This window comes from Phalangium opilio, unplaced genomic scaffold (assembly GCF_054372755.1).
Source record: "Phalangium opilio isolate 3A_F unplaced genomic scaffold, DU_Popi_V2 ptg000209l_1, whole genome shotgun sequence".
In the NCBI taxonomy this organism is placed as follows: Eukaryota; Metazoa; Arthropoda; class Arachnida; order Opiliones; family Phalangiidae; genus Phalangium; species Phalangium opilio.
The window spans coordinates 3,944,093-3,968,929 of NW_028324217.1; the positions used below are offsets into that span (position 1 = coordinate 3,944,093).

General features: G+C 36.5%; 5 protein-coding genes across 6 annotated transcripts; 3 read left to right on the forward strand and 2 right to left on the reverse strand.

The window, feature by feature from the left end:
• The first annotated feature begins 960 nt into the window (after positions 1 to 960).
• Positions 961 to 5,892, forward strand: LOC149618471 (uncharacterized). The gene is made up of 3 exons (XM_089854482.1): positions 961 to 1,708; positions 2,546 to 2,656; positions 4,703 to 5,892. The coding sequence occupies exons 1-3, from the start codon at positions 1,511 to 1,513 to the stop codon at positions 5,069 to 5,071; spliced, it is 678 nt and encodes a 225-aa protein (XP_089710608.1). The 5' UTR covers positions 961 to 1,510; the 3' UTR covers positions 5,072 to 5,892.
• Positions 5,893 to 6,139: 247 nt separating this feature from the next.
• On the forward strand, positions 6,140 to 12,380 carry Naglu (N-acetyl-alpha-glucosaminidase). The gene is made up of 22 exons (XM_089854040.1): positions 6,140 to 6,240; positions 6,298 to 6,352; positions 6,854 to 7,011; positions 7,455 to 7,633; positions 8,169 to 8,316; positions 8,381 to 8,451; positions 8,545 to 8,706; positions 8,775 to 8,843; positions 8,905 to 9,039; positions 9,147 to 9,221; positions 9,305 to 9,539; positions 9,908 to 10,053; positions 10,127 to 10,199; positions 10,257 to 10,343; positions 10,414 to 10,505; positions 10,797 to 10,901; positions 10,981 to 11,101; positions 11,200 to 11,262; positions 11,421 to 11,464; positions 11,529 to 11,695; positions 11,792 to 11,918; positions 12,164 to 12,380. The coding sequence occupies exons 1-22, from the start codon at positions 6,208 to 6,210 to the stop codon at positions 12,201 to 12,203; spliced, it is 2,385 nt and encodes a 794-aa protein (XP_089710166.1). The 5' UTR covers positions 6,140 to 6,207; the 3' UTR covers positions 12,204 to 12,380.
• Positions 12,381 to 12,973: 593 nt separating this feature from the next.
• LOC149618473 (uncharacterized) lies at positions 12,974 to 14,666 on the forward strand. Of its 2 annotated transcripts, XM_089854042.1 has the most exons (4): positions 12,974 to 13,113; positions 13,166 to 13,262; positions 13,821 to 14,269; positions 14,392 to 14,666. In XM_089854042.1, the coding sequence occupies exons 2-4, from the start codon at positions 13,226 to 13,228 to the stop codon at positions 14,581 to 14,583; spliced, it is 678 nt and encodes a 225-aa protein (XP_089710168.1). In that variant the 5' UTR covers positions 12,974 to 13,113; positions 13,166 to 13,225; the 3' UTR covers positions 14,584 to 14,666. The 2 variants fall into 2 exon arrangements, with proteins under 2 accessions (XP_089710168.1, XP_089710167.1); XM_089854041.1 differs by having other exon boundaries at positions 13,011 to 13,262.
• A 2,644-nt stretch (positions 14,667 to 17,310) lies between these two features.
• On the reverse strand, positions 17,311 to 19,542 carry LOC149618474 (uncharacterized). The gene is made up of 2 exons (XM_089854896.1): positions 18,841 to 19,542; positions 17,311 to 18,424 (listed from the first exon to the last, which is right to left on the reverse strand). The coding sequence occupies exons 1-2, from the start codon at positions 19,250 to 19,252 to the stop codon at positions 17,997 to 17,999; spliced, it is 840 nt and encodes a 279-aa protein (XP_089711022.1). The 5' UTR covers positions 19,253 to 19,542; the 3' UTR covers positions 17,311 to 17,996.
• Positions 19,543 to 19,722: 180 nt separating this feature from the next.
• On the reverse strand, positions 19,723 to 23,982 carry LOC149618475 (uncharacterized). Its single transcript, XM_089854895.1, has 2 exons — positions 21,514 to 23,982; positions 19,723 to 21,016 (listed from the first exon to the last, which is right to left on the reverse strand). Exons 1-2 carry the CDS (start codon positions 21,923 to 21,925, stop codon positions 20,232 to 20,234), a joined length of 1,197 nt encoding a protein of 398 aa, XP_089711021.1. The 5' UTR covers positions 21,926 to 23,982; the 3' UTR covers positions 19,723 to 20,231.
• Positions 23,983 to 24,837: the final 855 nt, after the last annotated feature.

Below are 24,837 nucleotides of genomic sequence, written 5' to 3' on the forward strand. Positions count from 1 at the left end.
TATACGCTTATATGTATTGCACTTTCCCTGGTCTCAAAGGATTATCCATAATTGTATATGAGTTCATAAATTTCTATTTATTTTCGTCACGTAGGAAAATGACCTATTTTTATGATAAAATTTACAATTCTGGGTGTGTTTAAACAATTATCATATTAATGCCAATCCCATATTTGCACTTCCGATCCTATAAAAGTGAAGCGACTTTTTGGAGACGCGTTTAATCGGTGGGAAAAGAAGCACCCCGTTTGTGTTGATTTATTTCTTTATACAACAAAGGCTTCAGATAAGTTGTTAAAAGATAAGAAGCATTGCTAATAGCTGTGCTAATGACAAAAGAATTTGAGATCTTCATCTTCAGGAATACCAAGAAGTGATATCTAGTTTATTAGGGAGAAGGTATAAATTCGCCTCCACATTTATAATCTAGCTTTATCTCCAGTCCAAAAGATCTAGGTCCGGAGTTAATCCCCGCCGCCTCTAAATTACAACCAGCCAGAATCTCATTGGTTCTTGAAAACTCACGTCAGCGTGACTCGAATGACGGGAAAATTACTTGTATTTTCCGACTGAGGAGAGCCCGCGAAATAGCCCGGCCTCCTTTTACGTCCCCCTTGTATTTTGAAAGGGGATTGGGACTATGGCGCGCGAATACTTAGGCATCTTATACCTTCTTCCTAATAAACTAGATATTACTTCTTGGTAATAGCTTAATCGATGTAAAACTATTTAGTTCTAAATGCATGAATTACACTCGTAGGCCAGGCAATAGACCATTCTCATAAGTACGCTAGCTGCCTTTGGCTGTAGACGACATGTAAGCAAACTACTCTCCATTCAATCACCTACAGGAACTAACCAATCAGGGAAGAGCTTCTTTACGTCATAGGTTTATAGTATATAGTAAATACATGAAGCTAGTGATCCAAACGAAAATTTTTGGTACTAGAGTTACTAGCATCTGTTACTTTAAGAGCCTTATCACGGCTTGTTCATTGTGCGACGGCCGGGAAGGTAGTCATACTCAGAAGAGGTCGACACTATTCTGGCTGGGGCGAGCAAGTTTCAAGGAAGTGTACTTTTCGTTTTTACACCTATACACTTTTGCCGTTGCCAAAGGCAGGAACCAATCCGAACTCGTTAATGTCGAGGGCGGAGCTAAAAATACAGACGAACTAAACAACAACCAAGACTCGCAAAGGCGCCAACAAAAACAAACATCTGAAATTCCTTCCCAGGTAACGGATGTATATTACCAAACAGATAACTTGATTCATGAACTTAATAACTACAATCCAGGAACAATAGATAATTTCAACGTATATACTAATCTTACCATCCATAAAGATAACCACACAATGACGTCACACCGAAAGACAAAAAAACCCATCTTTGTTTCAGTATATAACCAAAAGGGGGCGTTATATGTTACGTTCTAGAGATGATTAAAAAGCCCGGATTCTTGATTGAGAAACTCATTATAATTGGACGTGCTTGAATTAACGCATCAATGAATGGGTTAAACCAAGACGAAACCATTGCTAAACACATCGAAGAATATCACTTCAGAGTAAAGATGAACTACGGTGGTGATTGGATGATACAAAACGGTTTCGGTGATGACAGTTTTAAAATTGAACGGTTCGGTGTAATAGTAAATACTGCTAAGCACGGTCAAGAACAGACTGTTAAAATCAGGAAGATCTTCGTGAGTACAAGTTTTTCGTTTTCATTACATTTTCAATTTAAGAGATGCGGCACAGGGAAGCTTTATGGTGGTGGTGGCATGATACTTTGAGATGTAGGAGGAGCTTGTATCAAACCCCTTTAGCGACGTCACAATGGCGCAACTGTCGTGAATTTACTAGATTACCCGTCCACTTTCTGAAGTATTATCAATGGAGATGGTGTAACTAGATTTAATGTCTTGAATGGTTGTCATGTACAATCATAACCCTATAATTTACTTAAGTTTAGGTCCTTCGTAAGGGTTTAGAGTTTAGAGCATAAGAGACGATATTCAGCTTTGTTTGAGGTAAAAATCGAAATTGAGCTTTGTTTGAGGTAAAATTCAAAATTGTGCTTTGTTTGAGGTAAAATTCAAAATTGAGCTTTGTTTGAGGTAAAATTCAAAATTGAGCTTTGTTTGAGGTAAAATTCAAAATTGAGCTTTGTTTGAGGTAAAATTCAAAATTGAGCTTTGTTTGAGGTAATAATCAAAATTGAGCTTTGTTTGAGGTAAAAAAATCAAAATTGAGCTTTGTTTGAGGTAAAAAAATCAAAATTGAGCTTTGTTTGAGGTAAAAAAATCAAAATTGAGCTTTGTTTGAGGTAAAAAAATCAAAATTGAGCTTTGTTTGAGGTAAAAAAATCAAAATTGAGCTTTGTTTGAGGTAAAAAAATCAAAATTGAGCTTTGTTTAAGGTAAAATTCAAAATTGAGCTTTGTTTGCGATAAACAAAATCGACAATTGAGCTTTGTTAGATGCGAAACTCAAAATTAAGCCTTGACAGAATTGATCATTAAGTGTTAAAATTATTAACAGGTACAAGAGATCTTCGTAGATGATAGTGCTGAAGAAGATCGAAAAATTTTTAGATTACTTTGGCTTCCAGAAATTAAGACACCAAAAGAGGAAGACTTTAAATCCGTAAATGTAAGGGCAATTTTAAAAGCAGTTAAATCAATTGACACCAGAGAACGCCGTAATCGCTTCATCACATACTCTTTGTAATTAAAAACATGGCGCCCAAAATTTTACATTCAAGCGAAAATATATTTAGTATACCGTAAGTTCATAAGATACGTTCCGTGATAAGTTTGTCACTGGTAACAAACTGGAGCTTGTCATGAAGTGATTGAAGTAGGTCATAAATTCAGGGTAAAGCGAAATACGCCTGGTGAGGAGGCGCTGAGGTCAAATTTGGGCTTAGTAATGCTGACTAAATAGGACCTAGATGGAACTCGGTCCTGCAAAATTAATTAACCACCTGTACCGAGTGTAGTTAGGACTTCAATTGACTCGCTTCCGTCGTTCTTGAACTAGCTCGAGCTGTAAGCCCATCTCTAGCATTACGAAGTATCATAAGTGTCATACTTATGGAATATATCTTATAAACTTATGGTGCATCCATAGCGCTGCTGTTTGTATTGGTAGATGGTTTAGGGAACAAAACCATAACTATAACTAGCATTTACAGATTGATAAATTAATGCCAATAATTAATAAATATGAAGATGAACATACGACACCAGAGGCCTTTCCACCATAACGCGGTATATTCCCGAGTTATTTTATCGGCCATCTTTCTTTCACAACGATTTGGTTAAAACAAAGAGACCAAGATAACATACTACTGATTAGACTAGATTATAGACATTCATTCATAGATTATTTTGAAATACAGTGGCAGCCAGGCTCAATGGCACCATAAAGCGATTGAAAAATCATATGGCTAAATCAAGAAGTTATAACTAGTATCTCAGAGAGAAGGTATAAATTCGCCAGATTTCCAGCTTTATCTCCAGTCCAAACGTAGGTCCGGAGTTAATCCCCGTCTCTAAATTACAACCAGCATCTCATTGGTTCTTGAAAACCCACGTCAGCGCGACGACGCGAGTGACGAAAATTACAGTCATATTTTCCGACTGAGGAGAGGCGAAATAGCCCGGCGCCTCCTTTTACGTCCCCCTTTGTATTTTGAAAGGGGGACTGGGACTATGGCGCGCGAATACAAAGGCATCTTATACCTTCTCTCTGAGATACTGATATAACTTCTTGGCTAAATTATGTACTGCACCTATCGCCAATACGGCGCCCATAAAGAATGTTAACGGGTAGGCTTAGTTACCCATAACAAAAGTTCAGAGATAAAAAAGAAAAGTATACTTCATTGAAGCTTACTCGCGCCGCGAAATATGAGAAAACCCCTTTTACCTCTCAGACCCCCTCTGCGCATCATTACCATCAGGACCGTAGTACAGGGAACAGCAGTAAATAGGCTCAATATAGTAACAGTTGCTAGGTCTAGTACCAAGAATTAACGTTTGGATCGCCACCATAGTGTACTACTTTCTATAAACCTTTGACCTCGAAGAGGCTCTTATCTGATTGGTTGGTTCGTGTAGGGATTGATAGGAGGGTTGTTTGCTTCTCATTTTACATGACGTCTATAGTCAAAGACCGGGAACTGTGAACTAAGTATACTTTTTGTTTATATCTATGAACTTTTGGCTATATTTTCTGAAACAAGTGTTTCCAAACAATCTTTTCCATTTCCTTTATGGTCAGATTAAAATTAATTTGGACCCAGGCTGAAAAATAAGGAAATGGCCAGTAGAGCCAAAGCACTTTTAAATAAAAAACTGGACATTGGCCACTTTAAATGGTGAAACCTTGGGACGTTTTTAATAAATTAAGTGACTACAGGGCCAGTCGACCCCAAGCATTTAATTTTTAAACTGACCCAGCTAATTTTGAAAGTGGACATTTGTCTAGGGCCACCGCCTTAGTTTCTCAGCCTTTGGTTTTCGTAACCACGTGATACATTTAATAATTTTTTTGGTGGCACCATCTAGAGTTATTGAAATTAACTAAATCGCACCTAGTACCCCCTATAACCAAACATAACCTTATTTTTGGTGGTGCCATCTCTAGTCATAAAAGGTAACTAAAACCAATCATACTGTTGTCCAATTTCAGCACAAAGACGCACTCCGTGACGAACTTGAACGCCTTCGACACTTCGCCGTCGGTTTAGAAGTTGTTTGTGCCGATGCAATAAAATATAATTCGTACAGTGACACTACGCAAAAAGAACTCGAGAGTGTTTTAATTTATTTAAACCAATTATGCCTAGAATTTAAAATATTAATGGTTAATTTGGGTATTGAAAGCAAACCCGAGGTTTCGAAAGATATTATTCCTGCAGAACATCGTGAAGTGAACGAAGAATCACAGAGGTTTTTACGCGATTACCTTATCATCAGAGATTACGGTAAAGCCGTTGAATACATAGCGGAGTTATTCGAATTCCATAAACAACAATTGCTATCCGGATCTTTAATTTAATTTAATGCCATTTTTCATAATTAAACCATGGAGTAATATTAAAGAAGACTTAGCTGCAATGTTATGTACTTTTAAGGAATATTTAATTATCACTCCAATAAAATTACTCCATTGAAGAAAAAAAGTTAATTTTTTTATTTATTTTGTTTATTGACTTCCAATGTCATAATGGAGTAAAAAAACTGGAGACGAAGTTGGTACTACATTCGATACGTGTACTTTTAAGGATTGTTTAATTTCCACTCCAATACAATTACTCTTTATGAAAAATGGCATTAAATACTTTTTCTAATATCATTTTCCATTGATTGTTAATAAAATAATGGAGTAATAAAAGATTGGAGACGAAGTGACTTTTTTTTTTACTATACTCCATTTTATCTGGAATACATACAGCTAATTGGAATCATTGTGTAGCCATATCTGCCATGTTAATTTCTATGCCGGTTTTGTGGGCAGGCGTGAGATTTTGAGAACTTACTATCCGTCACGCATCATAATTCTGATGGCGTCTTTCTAACTCTCATTTCTTTGGTTCTAGCCACGCGTGCGCAAGGTGCAAGGCGCAGAGAGATAGATATTTCATCATATATAATGATTAGTCTGGCTCCTCCCTTAAAACAAAATCCTCGCATAGAGTCGTTAAGTGAAAATGGATATTACACAATGATTCCTAATAGCTATATGCATTCCTGATTTCATAAATATTATCATAAATTATCATTTTGTTTGTAAATTATCTTTTTGAATAAATAACCTCGAATTTAAAAAAATTAAATAATTAAAATAAACAAATAGTACGCGATATTATTTTAGCAGTTTGTAAACAACCAAACTTTTCACTTAAATAAACCTTAAATCTAATGTGAACTAAATTATTTATTTACATGTTTGGTGCTCAAAAACTACAACCGAAAAAAATATTGTTCTGTGCTTACATATTAAAAATTAAATTGTGTCTTTTTATCTATGGGAAACAATAGCTTACTGCGTCAAGCTGATATGATAACTGTAATCTTTTCATCGTGTTACAATTTTCCAATCAGTTAGGCCTATCGAGTCACTGGGGCTTTCGAAACTTTCCGTTGCTAAGTTTATTTTCATATCCGAGACTGACGGATGCTCGTTCAGTTTCGATGAGAAATATGAAGCCATTTTGTATAACACTGGTATGTAATATTACGTTGCTTAAAGTTGATAATACTTAATTACAATATTATTTTAAGGTTGTTTTGATAGCAGTATTTCAAATTCAAAATGTACATTCCTCAAGTTACGATGGTAAGTTCTAAGATTAAACAGCTTATATTGTTAATTATTCTGAGAGAGCGGTAGCTCTCTTAGATAAGACTTCATACTGCTCTTAATGTATAAGGAAGGTTTTTTGTTTGGATGTAGTTTTTATTGTTGTCATAGTCATAAGATTGTAAGATATGTTCCATAAGTATAACACTACCTAAACAAGTTCGTAATGCTAGTCTTAGACTTAGAGCTAGTTCGAGGGAGAACGACGGAAGCGAGTCAATTGAAGTCCTACACTCGGTGGTTAATTAATTTTGCAGGGCCAAGTTCCAGGTCCTATTTAGTCTGAACTTACTAAGCCCAAATTTGACAGCAGCGCCTCAACAAGCCTCCCTCGCTTTACCCTGAATCTGACCTACTTCAATCACTTCAAAATTACAAGCTCCAGTTTGAAACCAGTGACAAACTTATGGATGGAACATATCTTATGAACTTATGTTATTTCTACAATGTTTCTAATTATTTTATTTTTGCTTGCAGAATCTGAATATCAAAATCCAGCTAAAATTCTCTTGCCTAAAGTTTCCAACGTAACTGTAGTTCGAAGACTAATTGAAAAGCTTTTCAAGAGTCACTCAGAAAATATTTTGATTAAAATTGATCGCAGTATTGGACCTGATGACAAAGACACGTTTGTGGTAAGCCTTGATATTGAGTTAAGACATAAGTTCATAAGATATGTTCCATGATAAGTTTGTCACTGGTTACAAACTCGAGCTTGTAATTTTGAAGTGATTGAAGTAGGTCATAGATTCAGGGTAAAGCGAAGACGTTTGGTGAGGCGCTGCTGTCAAATTTGGGCTTAGTAAGTACAGACTAAATAGGACCTAAATGGAACTTGGTCCTGCAAAATTAGCCACCACCGAGTGTAGTTAGGACTTCAATTGACTCGCTTCCGTCGTTCTCCCTCGAACTAGCTCGAGCTGTAAGTCTATAGCATTAGGGAGTATAGGAAGTCATTCTTATGAAACATATCTTATAAACCTATGATTATAATAATTGTCATCGTCGTGTATGAGAATCAGTGTCGTACTTATGTAAAATAATTTACTAAGGTTATTATTATGTGTTAATATTGCAGATAGATTCCGAAAATGACAAGGTATCTCTTACGGGTACTTCACCAATTGCTTTGGCAATGAGTGTCCAGTATTACATGAAGTATTTTTGCAAAATGCACGTGTCTTGGTCCGGTACCCAACTAAATATCGTCACGTTGCCTTTGCCCACGAAACCAGTTAAAATCACTGCGAATGACAAGTATTTATTTTATGAAACGTAACCCTTTAATATTTTTCGTAAGTGTGGGTCTAGTGGCATTGTCCATGCAAAGACATTCGTTTAGAGGTTCCTTCTACAAAGTCGATCAAAGTACAGGCGTGTTGATTTTCCTTTATAGCCCATTTCTATATAACTATAAGAGGGATAGACACGGGGGTAAAAATCTGCCCTTCATATCGCTTTTTGGCACCTGCGCTGTAGTCTTTTTTGTATCAACCCCCTTGTATGTCCCGATACCAAGGATTGCCTACTCCTTTTTTTAACTTCATAAAGGTCTATTGGTAAATCGGTTTACGGGTAAAAATGGCAATCACAATAAGCTAAGATTCATGATTTCAGTTTGAGGCAACGTGAAACAAACTGCCACTAGATGTCCCTCTTGCCTTTTATAAAGAATTCTTGCAAATATCCTTTTCGACCCATACTTATGACAGTACTATAGGGTTATGATTTAAATAATGCATCATTTACTATCATTTACATTAATAATACAACTTTTCTTCTTCAATTAAAGTTTTCGGTACTATCAGAATGTTTGTACCGTCAGTTACTCCATGGTATGGTGGAATTGGGAAAGATGGGAAACCGAAATTGATTGGATGGCTTTGAATGGTATTAATTTACCATTAGCGTTTACAGCGCAGGAGGCCATTTGGTACAGGGTAAGCAATTCAAACAAAGCCTTGGAACCCACGTAGTGTCATTTATCATAATAATCATGGATAGGTTTATAAAAGCGTTGGATTCTCTGATGGGGACATTGATGACTTCTTTACTGGACCAGCATTTTTGGCTTGGTAATACACTGTGTTTGTGAAATCAATAGACATGCACTTTTGATGCTTGAACAGCTTTTGTTTAGCTGATCTAATGTTTCGTAATTTGTTAAGGAATCGCATGGGAAACTTCCAAGCCTTTGCTGGACCACTATCACAATCATGGCACAAGAAACGAATCGAACTTCAACACAAAATTCTGGATCGTATGAAAGAATACGGAATGGTTCCTGTTTTACCAGCGTTTGGTGGTCGTGTCCCACCGGCATTTTCAAGGTTTGAAACTACAAATTTTAGAAGGTTCTCTTAGGCTTAATTAAAATGTTTTTAACAAATTATTGCAGGTTGTTTCCTGGATCCATGGTTGTTAATGTTACAGGTGGATGGGGAGGTTTTAAAAAGCCTTATTGTTGGTCAGTTTCTAATTAGTTGTTAAATGTCTAAAGCGTATTAAGTTTAATGTGGTTTTTAAAGCACATCTTTTCTGGAACCTCAAGACCCTCTGTTCTTAACCATGGGAAGCTTGTTCCTTCAAGAATACATCAAAGAATTTGGAACCAGTCATATTTACAACACTGATCTCTTCAATGAAATGCCATCACCTTCCAGGTTAGGCCTAACCATCTCAAGATTATCAACCAAATGTTTAGAATAGAATAGAGTAGACCATATTAAGAGGAAAAGGGTTTAACAAAGCCATTTATGTAATTTTCCAGTGATCCTGCATATTTGGCCAAGTGTGGGAAGGCAGTCTTCAGCTCATTAACGATGGTTGATCCAGATGCAATTTGGTAATTACAATTGCACCACAGTGCATAAAATTAATAGGACTCGGTCAGGTGCTGAATTTTAGTCAATCAATTTTTCTGCGTAGGTTAATGCAAGGCTGGATTTTCGTCAACGACCCTTCATTATGGCAACCACCTCAAACGAAAGCCTTGTTAACCTCAGTCCCTCGTGGCAAAATGATCATCTTGGATTTGGAAGCCGAATTCTTTCCACAATATCAACGTTTCGAATCCTACTATGGGCAACCGTTTATTTGGTGCATGTTGCACAACTTTGGGGGAGTTTTGGGCATGTATGGTGCAATTGATGCAGTCAATCAAGTAAGTAATTGCAATCGATAGACCATTATAAGGCCACCATCTTAGGTTATTGCCCTCGCACCGAAAACCACCGCTAGAGCCAGTGCACGCAATTAATGGAATGGTCTATATAAGCCTTTTCTTCCTAACAACCGACCGTATTCACTAATCATGTGACATTACCAATTACAAAGGCTTAAATGAATATTTCAATTTATATGCTTGCGCCAAGGATATAGGACGGTAACCTGACCTTCTAACATTGTTTTCAGTGTGTTAGGCTCAGGATAAGATTAGGCTTAGCATATTAAACGTTAGGCTTAATGGTGTGAGGAGTCTGACTTCCGCTTTGTAGATACAACGCCACAATATATTCTGGTTTAATGTAGGGTTCATTTGTGGCAAGAAATTTCACCAACAGCACGATGATCGGTACTGGTTTAACACCTGAAGGTATTGAGAAGAATGACGTTATGTTCGAGTTTATGAACGAAATGGCTTGGCGTAAAGAACCAGTTGCTGATATTGACGAATGGTACGTGTTTAGTGCCCTTTGACAAAGACGTCGATGAATTAAATTGGTACTCAATCAAGTGTCTAATTTTTAGGCTGCAATTCTACGCCACTTGCCGTTATGGAAAGAATGATACTAATGTGAATGAAGCTTGGAAATATTTAAGAGTATGAAATTAAAATATTGAAATTCTGCTTCAAATGTGACAAGTTGCTCAATTTCAGAGAAGTGTCTACAACGCAACTTCAAGCGTCATAAACCATGGAGTATACATATTGACTTCGCGTCCATCTCTGAAGAGGACACCATTGGTTTGTATTTGCATCATATTGTATGCAGTTTGTTTCAACACGGCCTGACTTATAAATTGCTTATTCACAGACCTGGTACGATACTCAGGATGTCGCAAATGCCCTAACGAATTTCCAAATTGCAGCCAAGGATAAATCTTTACAGACGCAAGGGACATTCGTGTAATTTCACTTCTAATTTGATGGTGTATATTCCCATAAGTTTATAAGATATGTTCCATAAGTTTGTTAATATCTGGTTACAAACTGGAGCTTGCCATGAAGTGATTGAAGTGACTTCAATTGACTCGCTTCTGTCGTTCTCAAACTAGTTATCTCGAGCTGTAAGTCTTGGGCCAGCATTACGAATTTGTATAGGTAGTGTCATACTTATGGAAGGAACATATCACTTAAAAACTTATGATATTACAAATAACTTCGTGTGATATTGGGTTATTTTCATAAACACGTTAGATACGACCTTATCGATGTCGCCCGTCAAGTTCTGCAAATTTCATTCGCTGCCCAGCATGTTCGAATGAAAGAGGCATTTCAAGGAAAGGATTTGGATTCTTTCGAGTATGAATGAATAACCGAGGCTTACCAGTATATTATAAATTACTAATGAAATTTCTTTTTTTTTTTTAAAAAAAAAAAGGACAATATCAAAGTCAATGATGTCCATGCTTACAAGTTTGGACACAATATTGTCATTGGATGACCATTATAAATTGGATGCTTGGATTTCATCCGCTAAGAAATGGGCGTCTACACCACAGGTATGTATAATAACTAGCGAACAGATAGGGTCGCGTTATAAAATTCAAGCTTGGGTCTTTTCAATTGTTCATGAAAATTGAACATAAATATTTTTCAGGAGGAAATTCAATTTGAGTACAACGCAAGAAATCAAATAACTCTATGGGGTCCAACTGGGGAAGTAAGTAAAACCGGAAGTATTTAATAGTTCTCTTCGAGAGAAGTGTACCAACCACAATGCGTGGTAATTGTAACATGATCCTTCCCAACATTTGTTTGGGTCTACGATACCATTTTCATTTGTTATAAACAGAAATATATTTTCTAAATCCTTAACAGATTTTAGATTATGCCGCCAAACAATGGTCTGGAGTTGTATCAGGGTATGTGTTCTGCAACATCGCAGTAAGTCCCCTGACTGTACCTGAACTCACCCCCTGATTTCAGATACTACCAACCACGATGGGAACTTTTCTTCAACACTCTGACTAACACCTTAACAAGGGGAACACCGTTCAACCAAAATAACTTTAACCAAAAGGTCCTTTGGTTTGTGGAAGAACCGTTTACTTACAAACGGGAAACTAGTCTTACATCGAATGATATTGAACAGAGTACGTTAAATTTTTAACGACCAAGGCTTAGCATGAATTTGGACTAAGGCTTAGTTACATTACTTAATTGAGGTGAAATTATTTCTTACCATTTAGATGTAGTTGAAACGATTAACTCGGTTCTGAACAAACATCACTTCGAGATTAAGTTACTGACTACAGACAAAGAATTGTTCCGCAAGAAACCCGAAGTGAGGAAGATGAAAAATCGCAAGAAAAAACTGTAAGAACAAAGAACTCGAATGTTCGTTGCTCGATTGATTTATGCGGTTTTCCATCGTCTGTTATTATTACTATATCTACCACCATGGAGTAGCATTGCAGGAGACCACGTTGCACTACAATGCACTCTGAATGAAACATTCCTAATCACTCCAATAAACCTACTCCTTGGAAAATACAATGGAAAACGGCATAGAAACCAGCAATACTTTCTGCTTGAAACTAACTTAAAAATGATTATTTCAGAAGACAAACCTCTGGTGACGAAATTCGTATGGAAAACTAATATAAAATTTTGAGGACGAAATTGAGAATAAATATCAACACGAAGCCCTAAATTTGGTCCATTCGGCAAAATATATTTGCAAAGATAATGATTTTTCTTATATTGGTGTAATTCTCATGATTCAATTGATTTTCTAGATTTTAACTGGAAAAATAAAGTTATATTTTTTATTTTAAATCTCACTGTTTGCATAAATATCGTATTTCTAATGAATGAAAATAACTGCGATATGAAATTGCAATATTATCACTTGTACCTGAACTATATTATTACTTGTGTCATAAGTTATTAAGATATGTTCCATAAGTATGACGCTTCCTGTACTCAGTAATGCTAGAGACTTACACCTCGAGCTAGTTCGAAAATGACAAGCGAGAATTGACTACACTCGGTTAATCTTGCAGGACTTCCATCTGCTCTATTTAGTCTGTACTAAGCCTTTAACAGCGCCTCACCAGGCGTCGCTTTACCTCGAATCTATGACCTACGTCACTTCATGACAAGATCCAGTTTGTAACCAGTGACAAACTTATGGAACATATCTTGTGAATTATGATATATCTAATAAAAGTTTACACTTAATCTTAACTTTCCTTAAGCCTATTTATTTGTCTGAATCACTCTGAACAGTATAAGCAGAGAATAAAAATTTAAATTATATTTGACAGGACAATGAGGCCATTAGTTTACGAGTACTTCAATAAGAGCTAGCTTGTCTCGAAGCAAAACATAAAACAAATAAATGTTTCCCGTTGTTGCTCAATCATTTGAAAGAGATAGAACCGTTCTCTTTTTTTAGCAACTAAATAAGGGAGACGCCATTGCCTGTCAGAAGGCGATATTGTTAGGCTTAGTGCCGTTCCTGTATGGAGTATGCTGTGCCTCAATGGCGGCCACCAGCCTTTAAAAAGTAAAAAGCTAAGGAGACATTTAAACGAACTTTAATTCGATTATTTACGCAGTAAATTGTTATCCTTCAACAAGCCCCATAATCTTCAGAGAGATCCTAAACAAGTCGCGAGATGGAAGGCTTTGTATTTCTGAGTTTATTAATTTTTAGTAAGTATATTTCACGTTTGCTAATTACAAATAAGCATGGTATAGTTGGGAATTAGACAATTAGGTCGAAATTCAATAATAAATTTGCGTATGTATGTTCAAAGGAATGCCAAAAAGAGAATATTGGATTATATTTAAGGATATAAAAGATAAAGAAGTACTTGAAAATTTCCCCAAAAATATTTGGGGCTTTCTTGTGTGGTCTGTAACGTCTTGTCGCTTATCTTAGCATACCATAATCATTATGCAGGGTGTTTCTGATAAGTGTGGCATAAATTAAGGGGAATGTTCTATGGGAAATAAATTTTGAGTCGAAAAGTTCTATACTTCTATCTCCATTTTGTTTGTCCTAAGGGACAGTGTTTTCAAGTTAAGATTGGAGTCAGTATTTTACGGATGACCCCTTAAATTTAATTAAGAAACTGAAAGAGTGAAAGACAATTATTTCTAGTTTAATTAAGGGGTCATCCCTAAAATACTTAACTTCAAAACAGTGGCCAAGTAGCTTAGCTAGTTCTCATTAGTTACGAAGTCCATGAGTCGCATTAAACCTTGCAGGTTCGTCGATAGCTTTGGCGTCAAGTTTCCAAAGATCAAATGAATACTTGGATTACGTCATCAAAAATCGACTCGCGGATGAACTGCGAACTCGTCACTTGAACCCTGCGCCCTTGAAAGACTTCAAAATGGAGTATCACACGAAAATCACCTTTGTTAACGTCAAGGTCAAAGCTGAATTTGACGAAGGTAAACTGAAAGGTTTAGACAAGGGACATCGGCTCGGAAACTGCGAACCACCAACATGGAGAGACATCGAACGAAATCAAGCCACACTCTCGTGTAGCATGGCTTTTAATGAATTGGAAGTGAAGTTCCATGGTAAAGCCAAATACAGCAGGATACCCAAAGCCAACTTCGATGCGAAAGCTAAAGTTGATAATGTTGTTGTTCGTTTTGCTGTTACGATGGACAGATATGCTCATTATCCAAAGCTCGTTGATTTCAGGGTAAAAACATGAAACAATCATATGCTTATAGGTTGCCCTTTTCAAAAGAGAAGGGGGGGGGTTGAAGCATCGTCCGCTTAAGATGTAGAACCTCTGCTTAAAGGTGTTCTCTCATTTTATAGGTTGATTCAAGGGGTGCCGTAGCAACAACTTTGAGCTCTCTCGGGTCACTCCTGGCCGTTAGGAAGTCGTTGAAAGAACACTTCACTTCAAAATTGCCTGACCAAATCGAAGAGACTATGCAAAACGCTTTCAAATCAGCCATTGAATCCGCCATTTTGAACGGAGGGGCCATGCCTTTGCCTATTAATTAAAAATTATCGTATCAAAAATTACAACGTTATTACAAATATAATATGTAAGAAGGTTCAAATAAAAACTAAAAGTTAAGCATCGATTTCGGAATTTTTCACTAATAAATATTTATTATTAAGTTAATAATAAAATTCCTAATGAACTGTCTCATCAGTATCTTCGTAAGGACAAAGCTTCAACCTGTTTACAAGTTATCTCTGTTAGACACTTAAAAACACCACGTGAGCCTATAGTGTATATCTTAAAGGTAAAGTTTACGTAGCATAACATTATTCCTATAAAGAACGGCTGCTTTTTCTAAATATAAAAGGAACTAAATATTTAAATTGAAATAAATGATCTCTTATTACAATATGATCATTAGCATTTAATTTGTCTTAAAAATAATCAAAGACTACTGCCTCGCCATCCGCCATTGGTTTAGTGCAGGCGTCTGCTAGCCCGAACCTACCTTACCCTTACCTCTCTCAGCCTGTGAGAATTCAACCAATCCCGTAGGGGTAAGTGGTTCTGGCTAGCAGACGCCTGCACTAAACCAATGGCGGCTGGCGAGACAGTAGTCCTTGATAATTTTTAAGACTAATTAAATGCTAATTATCATATTGTAATAAGATATCATAAAATACCGTTCTTTTAAGGTAAATTGTCACGTTACCTATGCTTTTCCTTTAATCCAATCTACGGTAAATTTAGTTGATAAACAAAACCAACCCACGCACCTAAAGTAGTACATAATCAAAAAGGTGGAAAATTAATGCTATCTTATCATTACTTCCTCCTACACAATCACATGCTTATAGAGTCAACTAACCTTAGAAAATAATAATTGTTCGTCAAAGTACAATACAGTTTTCTATACAGAACGAGATAGAGTTTCTAAGACAGATGTGTAGTATAACATCACTTCTAAAGTAAAAGTATGAATTATCTTAAGTATAACTGGGAATTATTGAAAGTGGAGTGGTTTTAAAACAAGGATTTCCATACCAGGGTAAGATGAGGTCGCAGAAAAATATAATAAAATTGTCGAAGCGGATGTAGTGATAACCCTATTCCGAAAGTTTCCCATTTGTTTTGTTGTCTGTATCACTTCATCCCCCCCCGGAAAGTAAAACTTTGACGCTATCATAAAACCTTAACTTTCGCAGGAAATCATAGTAGATCAACCTTGTCTTCATGGTACACCACGCGTTACATTTTGAGCTCATTAAAATAAGTTAGTTAAATCATGGAAGATTTAAAATGGACCGACTTACATCAAGCCGTTTACGAGAAGAATGTCGACTTGGTACAAGCCATTCTTATGAGCGTGGACACGGGGTTCAACAACATCCGAGCCACAGACGCTAATGGGGCCACGCCTTTACACGTTGCTGCAAGAGAGGGTCATTTGGACATCGTCCCGCTACTGGTTCTAGAAGGTGCTGACGTAAATGCAAGGGACAATCATGGCTACACACCATTGCTCATTGCCTCAATGAAAGGTCACGAAAAGGTCGTTAAAACTTTACTGGAATTAGGTGCGGATGTCAAGGCTTGTAATGAAGATGGTGAAACGGTGCTGCACCTAACTAAAGATGCCATCATCGCGAGATACCTCATCAATGATAACGCCGATGTCAATGCCAAGGATCAAGATGGAAATTCCCCACTACACTACGCTGTTATGGAAAACAACAAGGAGTTAATCGATGTTCTGCTCGATAATGGAGCCGATCCTGAGATCATCAATAACGAAGGTATCGCCGCCCTGGATATCTCAAAGGAACGCGGCCACGAAGAAACGTTGGGTCAGTTCCAGTTCAAGAAAGTCGGAAAATTCCTTCGAAGATCCTTCCGAAGAACCCAGAAATTTTTCAAACCCAATTCCAACGAAGCATCAACACCCGAAAAGGACATTATCGCCGAACTTGAAAAAGAAATCGCTAATAGAGAATTAGAATCCAGTGAAATATCGACTAGGATCGAGAAATTGAACGAAGTAAAGAAATCGCTGATAGACGAGTTAAAGATTGTCTCCGAGGAAGGTGAATTGGAATTTTACGAAAAAATTGCTAACCTGACAATGGAACGCAAGAAGCTGATGAATGAAAAAGATGAGATTCAGCGACTGATTCAAGATGATATTGAAAAATACGGTCAAACAGAGACGGAAAGAGAAATTATGGTTTGGGTCAAAGGTATCAATAGTCTGGGCGATCAAATAAGGGAACTACAAGAGCAAGCGGAACGCAAGGACAAAAGAATGGCGGAATTAAACGATCGTCTTCAAGCCATAATTATTAAAAAGGACGAAGAAATACTTAAATTGAACGAAAATCTTAACGAAATGCAATCGAAAATAAACCAACTGAAAGAAGAAAACAAAAAACTGAGTAAAGTTAATGAAAAGCAAAGCAAAATAATTGGAACCCAGAAAAGAAGAATTAAATTGCTTTTAAATGAAAATGGATCTTTATACCAACAATTAAAGGACAAGGATAGAGAATTTCAGTCGTTAGTTTCGGTTTTAAAAAGTTATTACGAAAATACCAGGGAAGCCGATGCGAGAAACGTCTTTAACGGCGCGTTACAAACGAAAAATTATAATATCGGATTAAATTTGGGAAAAACCAAACTTCACGTAGCTTAAAAGTTAAAACACAATTTTGCATCTTTTCTTAATTAAATTCTTAATTTTTATTTAATTAAGTTAAATTAATTAATTATGATACTAAATAAACATAAATACACTACACATTCTTGATTATGGTCAGCTTAAAGATAAAAATACAGTTTATTATGTATTTAATTCGTGTAATTGTAAGTTCATAAATAAAGAAGTACAAGTTCAAATCTTTATTTGACTACATTATTGTTCTGGGTGTTTTCTATCGAAGAGTTTATCACTTTTAGATTCCACCGATTACTATTAAAGACCACGCGTAATCCATTCAATACAGTCAAAGGTACATTGGTCCCTGGCTACCGATAGAAACGCAACACAGTCTTTAAATTACCTTTTAAAGAAACAGGATCCTTGGAGGAAAAAGGTGGAATGGAGTAGTGATCTGCCTCTGCACCCTACCCATCTACGGAACGGCACCGAAGTCTTCCCAACATCCTCAGTGGTGTTCGGTAGGGGTCGTACGTTTTACGAAAACGTCTACGCTGCTGCCCTCTGTGTCTTAAAATTAGAAGCTAATTCGCGAAAACAAGCTTCTAGTTTTGAATGACTCTTGGGGGCAGCACTTAACAATCCTCTACCAAAGGTACCAGGGGCGTGCGCGAGGTACTCTGGGAGACTTGCATTGCCATACATGGCCTACGAACATTCTACTCCATCTCACCTCTATCCTCAAGGCGGGATCGAACGCGTACTGTGGCTTATGCAAGGGTAATCCATAAAGATTGCCACAGACCTTGTGACCCCTTAATGACCGTTTAAATTAAAAGTACAGTCTCCACTTTTCTTCCCATGATTGTAGTTAATAACGTTAATGTTGGAATTAATTACTTTTTCGGTTTTCATTTTATTTAAATCTCTCTGTAAATCATTAATCCTTTCATTTAATCTTTCAAATTGTTTTGATTGTTCGTTTTCAACTGTATGAGGGATTTTACAAATCGAAGAAGTTTCCACTTGGGAATGAAGTTGCTCTATTATTTTCAGTAATCCATCAACTTCAGCTTGTAACTCATTCACTTTCAGCTCGTATTGTACTTTCTCCTTCAAAGTTGAAATTTCTTTAAATCGGTGATCTAATTCATCGATACTCGTCGTCAAATTAGTTAGTTCCTCATCGTTAGACGCGCAATTACAATCAGTCTCGTGTTGGGCGTTTGCAACATCGCCTTGTTCTAAAGAGTAATAAGTGTAATTAGAATTCAGTTGCAATAATAATACTCTACATAAGTATAGTTTGAATGGGTCTTTTCCAGATAAGAAGGCATCGTACGGGGTGGGGTTAAATTATGTGAAGTACGTCACAGGCACCACTCGACTGAGGAGAGGCGTAGTTCAATGAAACTTAGTTGTTTTAGTCCGAATAGTAAGTAGCACTTTGGGGAATTTGCCTGGAAAACAAGGACTAGGTGTCCAGTTCCACTCCAAGTGGAGTCTTTGTATCTTGGCATCATGTGGTGCCTGTGACGTATTTCAAATAATTTTTATCCATCCACCCATGTCTTCTTTAGTGTCCCTTCAAACAAAGATGGCATAACAAACTCTCAACTATTGACCTCATGTTTAATTTGTTAGTAATTTAGTAACTTACCGCCACTATCATGTTGATTGAGTGTCACATTCTGTGGTTTTAAACTGGTTTCGTTTTGCAAAATCGATACAATACCATCGTGTCCTTTCTCAAAGGCAATATCTAAGGCTGTTTCGCCCTTCGCATTGGCTTGGTTGATATTGACACCGTATTGTACTAGTAAAAGAGCGACATTTCTATGATCTAGAAAGGACGCCATGTGCAATGCCGTTTGTCCTTTCTTATCGGCCATATTAACATTGGCACCTTTCTCCAGGAGAACCTGAACTATATTCACGTGGTCATATTCAGCTGCTACGTGTAAAGCCGTGTGTCCTTTTTTGTCCTTCAAATTTATATCGATACCCTTGTTCAAACAATGAAGTAAAATCCTTGCATCATCGTTAACCGCTGCTTTGTGTAGCTCAGACATTGTTGTTACCGACAAATTAACGGTTTTAATAACACTTGGAAACTTTCTTGGACTTGGTAGTTTTACCTAGGCCTAATTAAATGAAGTTTCAGTTGTTGACTAGAAATTATTTTTCGTTCCTCTCGTTGCTGAGTCACTGTATTTTATGGCTAACGTGTTCTATCTCGTTTGATAAGTTCTGATAGTGTTATCTTGAAAACAACTACACCTCTCTACCTATTTCATGCATCCGAAGATAATTTGAAACGGTTTAACAAAGGACAGTTATAAAATTGCGCCACCCGCTAATTGGAACCACTTATCCCTTAGGGATTGGTTGAATTCTCACAGGCTGAGAGAGTTAAGGGTAACAGGTTCGGTTTAGCAGATGTCCCTAAAGCAATGGTGGCACAGTAGTCCTCGTTTTTAAGAATAATTAAATGCTAATTATTCTGTAGTAAGAGATCATTTATTTTTTATTTTAATATTGAATTTCTTTTATATTTAGAAAAAGGACTTTCTTCTAAGGTATAATCAGTTATGTTACCTAATTCCTTTAAATAAATTCTTAATTTTTGTTTTATTAAATTAAATATGATACTAAATAAACATTAAATACACTTATTATTTATTCGCGTAATTGTAAGTTTATAAATAAAGAATTACATTGAATTACTTACAGAACAAGTTCAAAGCTTTATTTGACTACATTATTTTTCTAGGAGTTTCCTATCAAAGAGTTTATCACTGATTACGCGTAATTAATTGAGCGCTGGCAATTAAGGGACTTTTAAAGATTACGTGTAATCACTTCAAAGTACAGTCAAAGGTACAACTAGAGTGCACTCTGAGTGATTGGTCCTTGGCTTCCAATAAAAACGCCACACACAGTCTTTAAATTACCTTTTAAAGAAACAGGATCCTTGGAGGAGAGAGAGAGGTGAGATGGAGTCATATTCTCCATACCTATAACTTAAACCTAGCCCATGAAGGGCTACCCCTATCTACGGAACGGAAACAAAGTCCTCCCAGCATCCATCATGTTAACTATGATGTCTCCAGATTTCACCCCATAATTAATGTTGGTGGTATTAATGTTAATGGTGTTAATGTAATTATTACATACTCTTACGGGTTTAATTTGTTTTAATGCTATCTGCAAATCCTTATACCGTCTTTTAATTTGTTTTAATGCTTTCTGCAAATTCTTTTTCCGTCTTTTAATTTGTTTTAATGCTTTCTGCAAATTCTTTTTCCGTCTTTTATTTTGTTTAAATCCTTCCTGCAAATCCTTATACTGTCTTTTAATATGTTTTAATTCATCCTGCAAATCCTTATACTGTCTTTCAATTTGTTTTAATTCTTCCTGCAAATCCTTATAGTGTCTTTTAATTTGTATTAATGCTTTCAGCAAATTCTTTTTCCGTCCTTTGTTTTGTTTTAATCCTTCCTGCAAATCCTTATACTGTCTTTTAATTTGTTTTAATTCTTCCTGCAAATCCTTATGCTGTCTTTTAATTTGTATTAATGCTTTCAGCAAATTCTTTTTCCGTCCTTTATTTTGTTTTAATTCATCCTGAAAATCCTTTTTCCGTCCTTTATTTTGTTTTAATTCTTCCTGCAAATCCTTTTTCCGTCTTTTATTCTGTTTTAATCTTATCCGTCTGTCCTTATACTGTCTTTTAATTTTTTTTAATTCTTCTAGCCAATCTTTAATCAGTCTTTCATTCCAATGTTCGTTATCAGAGTTATCCTCGTGTTTGGCGTTTGCATCATCGCCTTGTTCTATAGAATAATATTTGTGATTAGAATACATTTATACTATACACCCCATAAGTGTGAGTGTCAGAGGTGGCAAAGCATGCGCACTTGCTTTTAGCACTCATCTTTCTTTACTAAACATTAAATAAAAAATGTATACTATTCTCTTCAATTTTGTCTCAACTATTATTTGCAGTGAAAATAACACACAATGGTGTATTCCCCCCCCCGGTCGTGTTTGCTTCTCTTCTGCAATTAACTACGCTGTTCATTGTTCTACCATCGTAGTAAATATCATTATGTAAAATTTTTAGCATCATGCTTTGTATTATTAAAAAACAAAATAATAATAATAAAAAAACTAATACACTCATGCTTGCGAGCCATTAATGGCTCCTCCCTGTTATAAAAGGGATCTTTGTGAAAAAACTAATAAACCATTCATTAATTAAATGGTTTATTGACCCCCTACGGCAGAGTCATACTCATGTTTCAATGCAGTTAGTAATTTAGTAACTTACCTCTACTATTACCTTGACTGATTGTCACATTCTGTGGTTTAAAACTGGTTTCGTTTTGTAAAATCGAAACAGTATCATCGTGTACTTTCTCAGAGGCGATATCTAAAGCGGTTTCGCCCTTCATATTGGTTTCGTTGATATTGGCATCGTGTTGCACCAGTAAACCAGCCACATTTCTATGATCTAGAAAGGACGCCATGTGCAATGCCATTTGTCCTTCCTTTTCGGCCAAATTAGAATTGGCATGATTCTCCGGGAAAACCTGAACTACATTCACGTGATCATATTCAGCTGCTTCGTGCAAAGCCGGATGTCCATTTTTGTCCATCAAATTTATATCGATACCCTTGTTCAAACAATGAGATAAAATCCTGGTATCATCGTTAACCGCTGCTTTGTGTAGCTCGGACATTACTGTTTAAGGATCTGTTGTAGACTACAACGTTTTTAATAAAACTTGGAAAGGAAACTTTATTCGACTTGATAATGTTTAAATGAGCCTTTTTTTCTTCCAGGAGAACGTAATTTTATCTCGTTCGTGAGTCAAGTGTATGTTATGCAACCGATAACACTACCTATACAAGTTCGTAATGCCAGAGACTTACAGCTCGAGCTAGTTCAGTTAGAACGACGGAAGCGAGAATTGACTGCACTCGGTTAACTTTGCAGTCCATCTTCCTATTTAGTCTATACTAAGCATTTGACGGCGCCTCACCAGGCGTTGCTTTACATTTTCCTTACGTCACTTCATTACAAGCTCTCAAAAACAAGTCACAAACTTATGGAACATATCTTACGAAATTATGAATGGTCGTGGTTCCAGATAAGATAATGTAGTCTATACAGCTGTAGAATATGTTTGTTTATTGTTATCTCAAAGTGCTTTTCATATTACTAAACCTTCAATTGTATTTACTTAAATAACCTTAATGCGTAATCGCCTTATTATTAATCAATAATACCCTTACAAACATATTTTTCGTACAATGAAGCCTCGCCTTGCAATATAAGACACACCCTAATATTGGTTCACATTTAAAAAAAGGGAAAACACCTTACAATATGTCTTCACGGTACATTAACATACACAATAAATCATCCCTTCATTCCTACAAAAACAGCTAGTGAAATCGTTTCATATCGTGCTAAGTCAAACTAGGGAAACCATGAAAGGTTCACGAGAACAATTTCGAAAAAATATTTTCTGGCGTACTATGATCTTTCTAATGACAACGTGGTCTATGATTTCATTGGTTTATTTATCATACGTACGTACAAGCGCCCTTTCAATCTTCGTGGAAGAAAATGTTTTTCTAATACCGGAGCAAAAAGAAGCGACAATCAGTGGCTTCGTCGGAACGTGTATGTTGACAATCGCTTTTGTCTGCATCTTTACACGAAGAAAGCTACTGAAACGTCTGATAAAGGACATCTTACAGCAATTGCGTCAAGATTCAATTCGTAAAATATCCCGTATCTTCAAATTAGCTCTGTTGTCCGTGTTACTTTACTTGGTGGTTTGTTGCCTATTCGTAGCCATTTTGGCGCATAACAGAGATCAAACTTCTAAATACGTAGCCAGGTACATTTGTTTCGGATGCGAATTGAATTTATCGGAACGTGCTTTCAACATATGCTACAATTTAATTAAATTCGCCTACCCCGTTGCACGTATCGGGTTAACTTCATCGTTAATAATGATTATCTGTTTCGTCTTCATGGCCGTAGCGGAGATCTTAGACAATTGCTTAAACACTTTCGTTTCCGCCGAACAACGCTCACTGAATTTAATTCCTCAGTTACACCGCGATCTCCTGGATATCTATCACTTAACCGATCGTGTTAACGCTCTGTTTCAATTGGCAGTTCCCATAATTTTCGCCACGTCACTATACACAGTGTGCCAGAACATAACTATAGTCGCCGTTACGAGTTTAACAGGACAAAGGCAGTATCATTCAACGTTCATGATTTTACTGTTCATCGATTTGTTCGCTTTGGTCGCTATCATACTTAGCGCCTCTAAGGTACCCGACTTGATGGACCAGTTCAAAGCCTTTCTGCCCGAACTTAGCAGGGATAGTTACAACACGGGGAAGATGAAGGACGTGCAGATGTTGGGACTGGTATTGAACTCGCGGTTAATTGGATTTAAAGTCGGTTCGTGTTTCATAATTACCAAGACCCTGTTGTTGTCCATTGTAGGACTGGTTGCAACTTACACTGTTATATTCATTCAGTTGAATCCTCGATATGCTAATTCCGGTGTGGTATTTAATAGTACTAGAACTTAGAATCGTGTTATAATAACCCCGCTTTGTGTTACACTTCTCTCGTAGAGAAGTATCATACACTTCTGATGGTACTAAACTAAGTGCAACGCTAGGGACATAGTGACGTTGATAAATGGATACAATAGGAGTTTTATTTGCTAACGTAGTTGACTTCTTGACTATTTACATTATATACGTTGGTCTTTTGTACGTGTTTCCTAACAGAACTCTAAAGCTAAACATTGGTTGTTTTGTAGCTTAGTTTGGGTCTCTATGGGCTGCAATCCGTCCTTGGTTAGTAATAGCTTTGTTAACTATTTAAACATTTAATATTTCCATTCCGAAGGCAAATATAAGTAATGACTTATGGTACACCTTTATTTTCACTCCAGTAAAGACACTCGATCTTTGGAAAATGTTAATGTAACAGCATATGCAGTCTTATTACTTTCGAAACAGCGGTATGAAGTCCCTTGCTCATGCAAATATAAATATGTTTTGTTTCAATTTTCTTATCTTTACTGAGATCAAATACAGGCGTACCTGATAATGATATATTACTATTTGTTTTGTCTACGAAATAGAAGGCTTATGTGTACCTTTGCTCCCTCATGTTACACGCATTAGTACATAAGATATGTTTCATAAGTTTGTCACTGGTTACAAACTGGAGCTTGTCATGAAGTGACGCAGTTGAAACGCCATAGATTCCAGTAAAGCGACGTCTAGCGAGGCGCTGTCAAAGGCTTAGTGCATTCTAAATGGGAAGATGGACTGCAAAATTAACCACCGAGTGTAGGACTTCAATTCTCGAACTAATACCTATCAGTACGTCTTCAGCATTACTAAGATTACTTATTGAACATATCTTATAAACTAATGGTATTGGGTACATATCTCATAGTTGAAAGATCATAGCCTAGAACTAGTTCGGAAAATCTAAAGCTGCCGTAAACAATCGGGATGAATGTGCAAGATTACTTACCTAACCAACGATTTTGGCGAGTTACCTTCATTATCATGGCAATATGGTCCCCAATTTCGGTGGTTC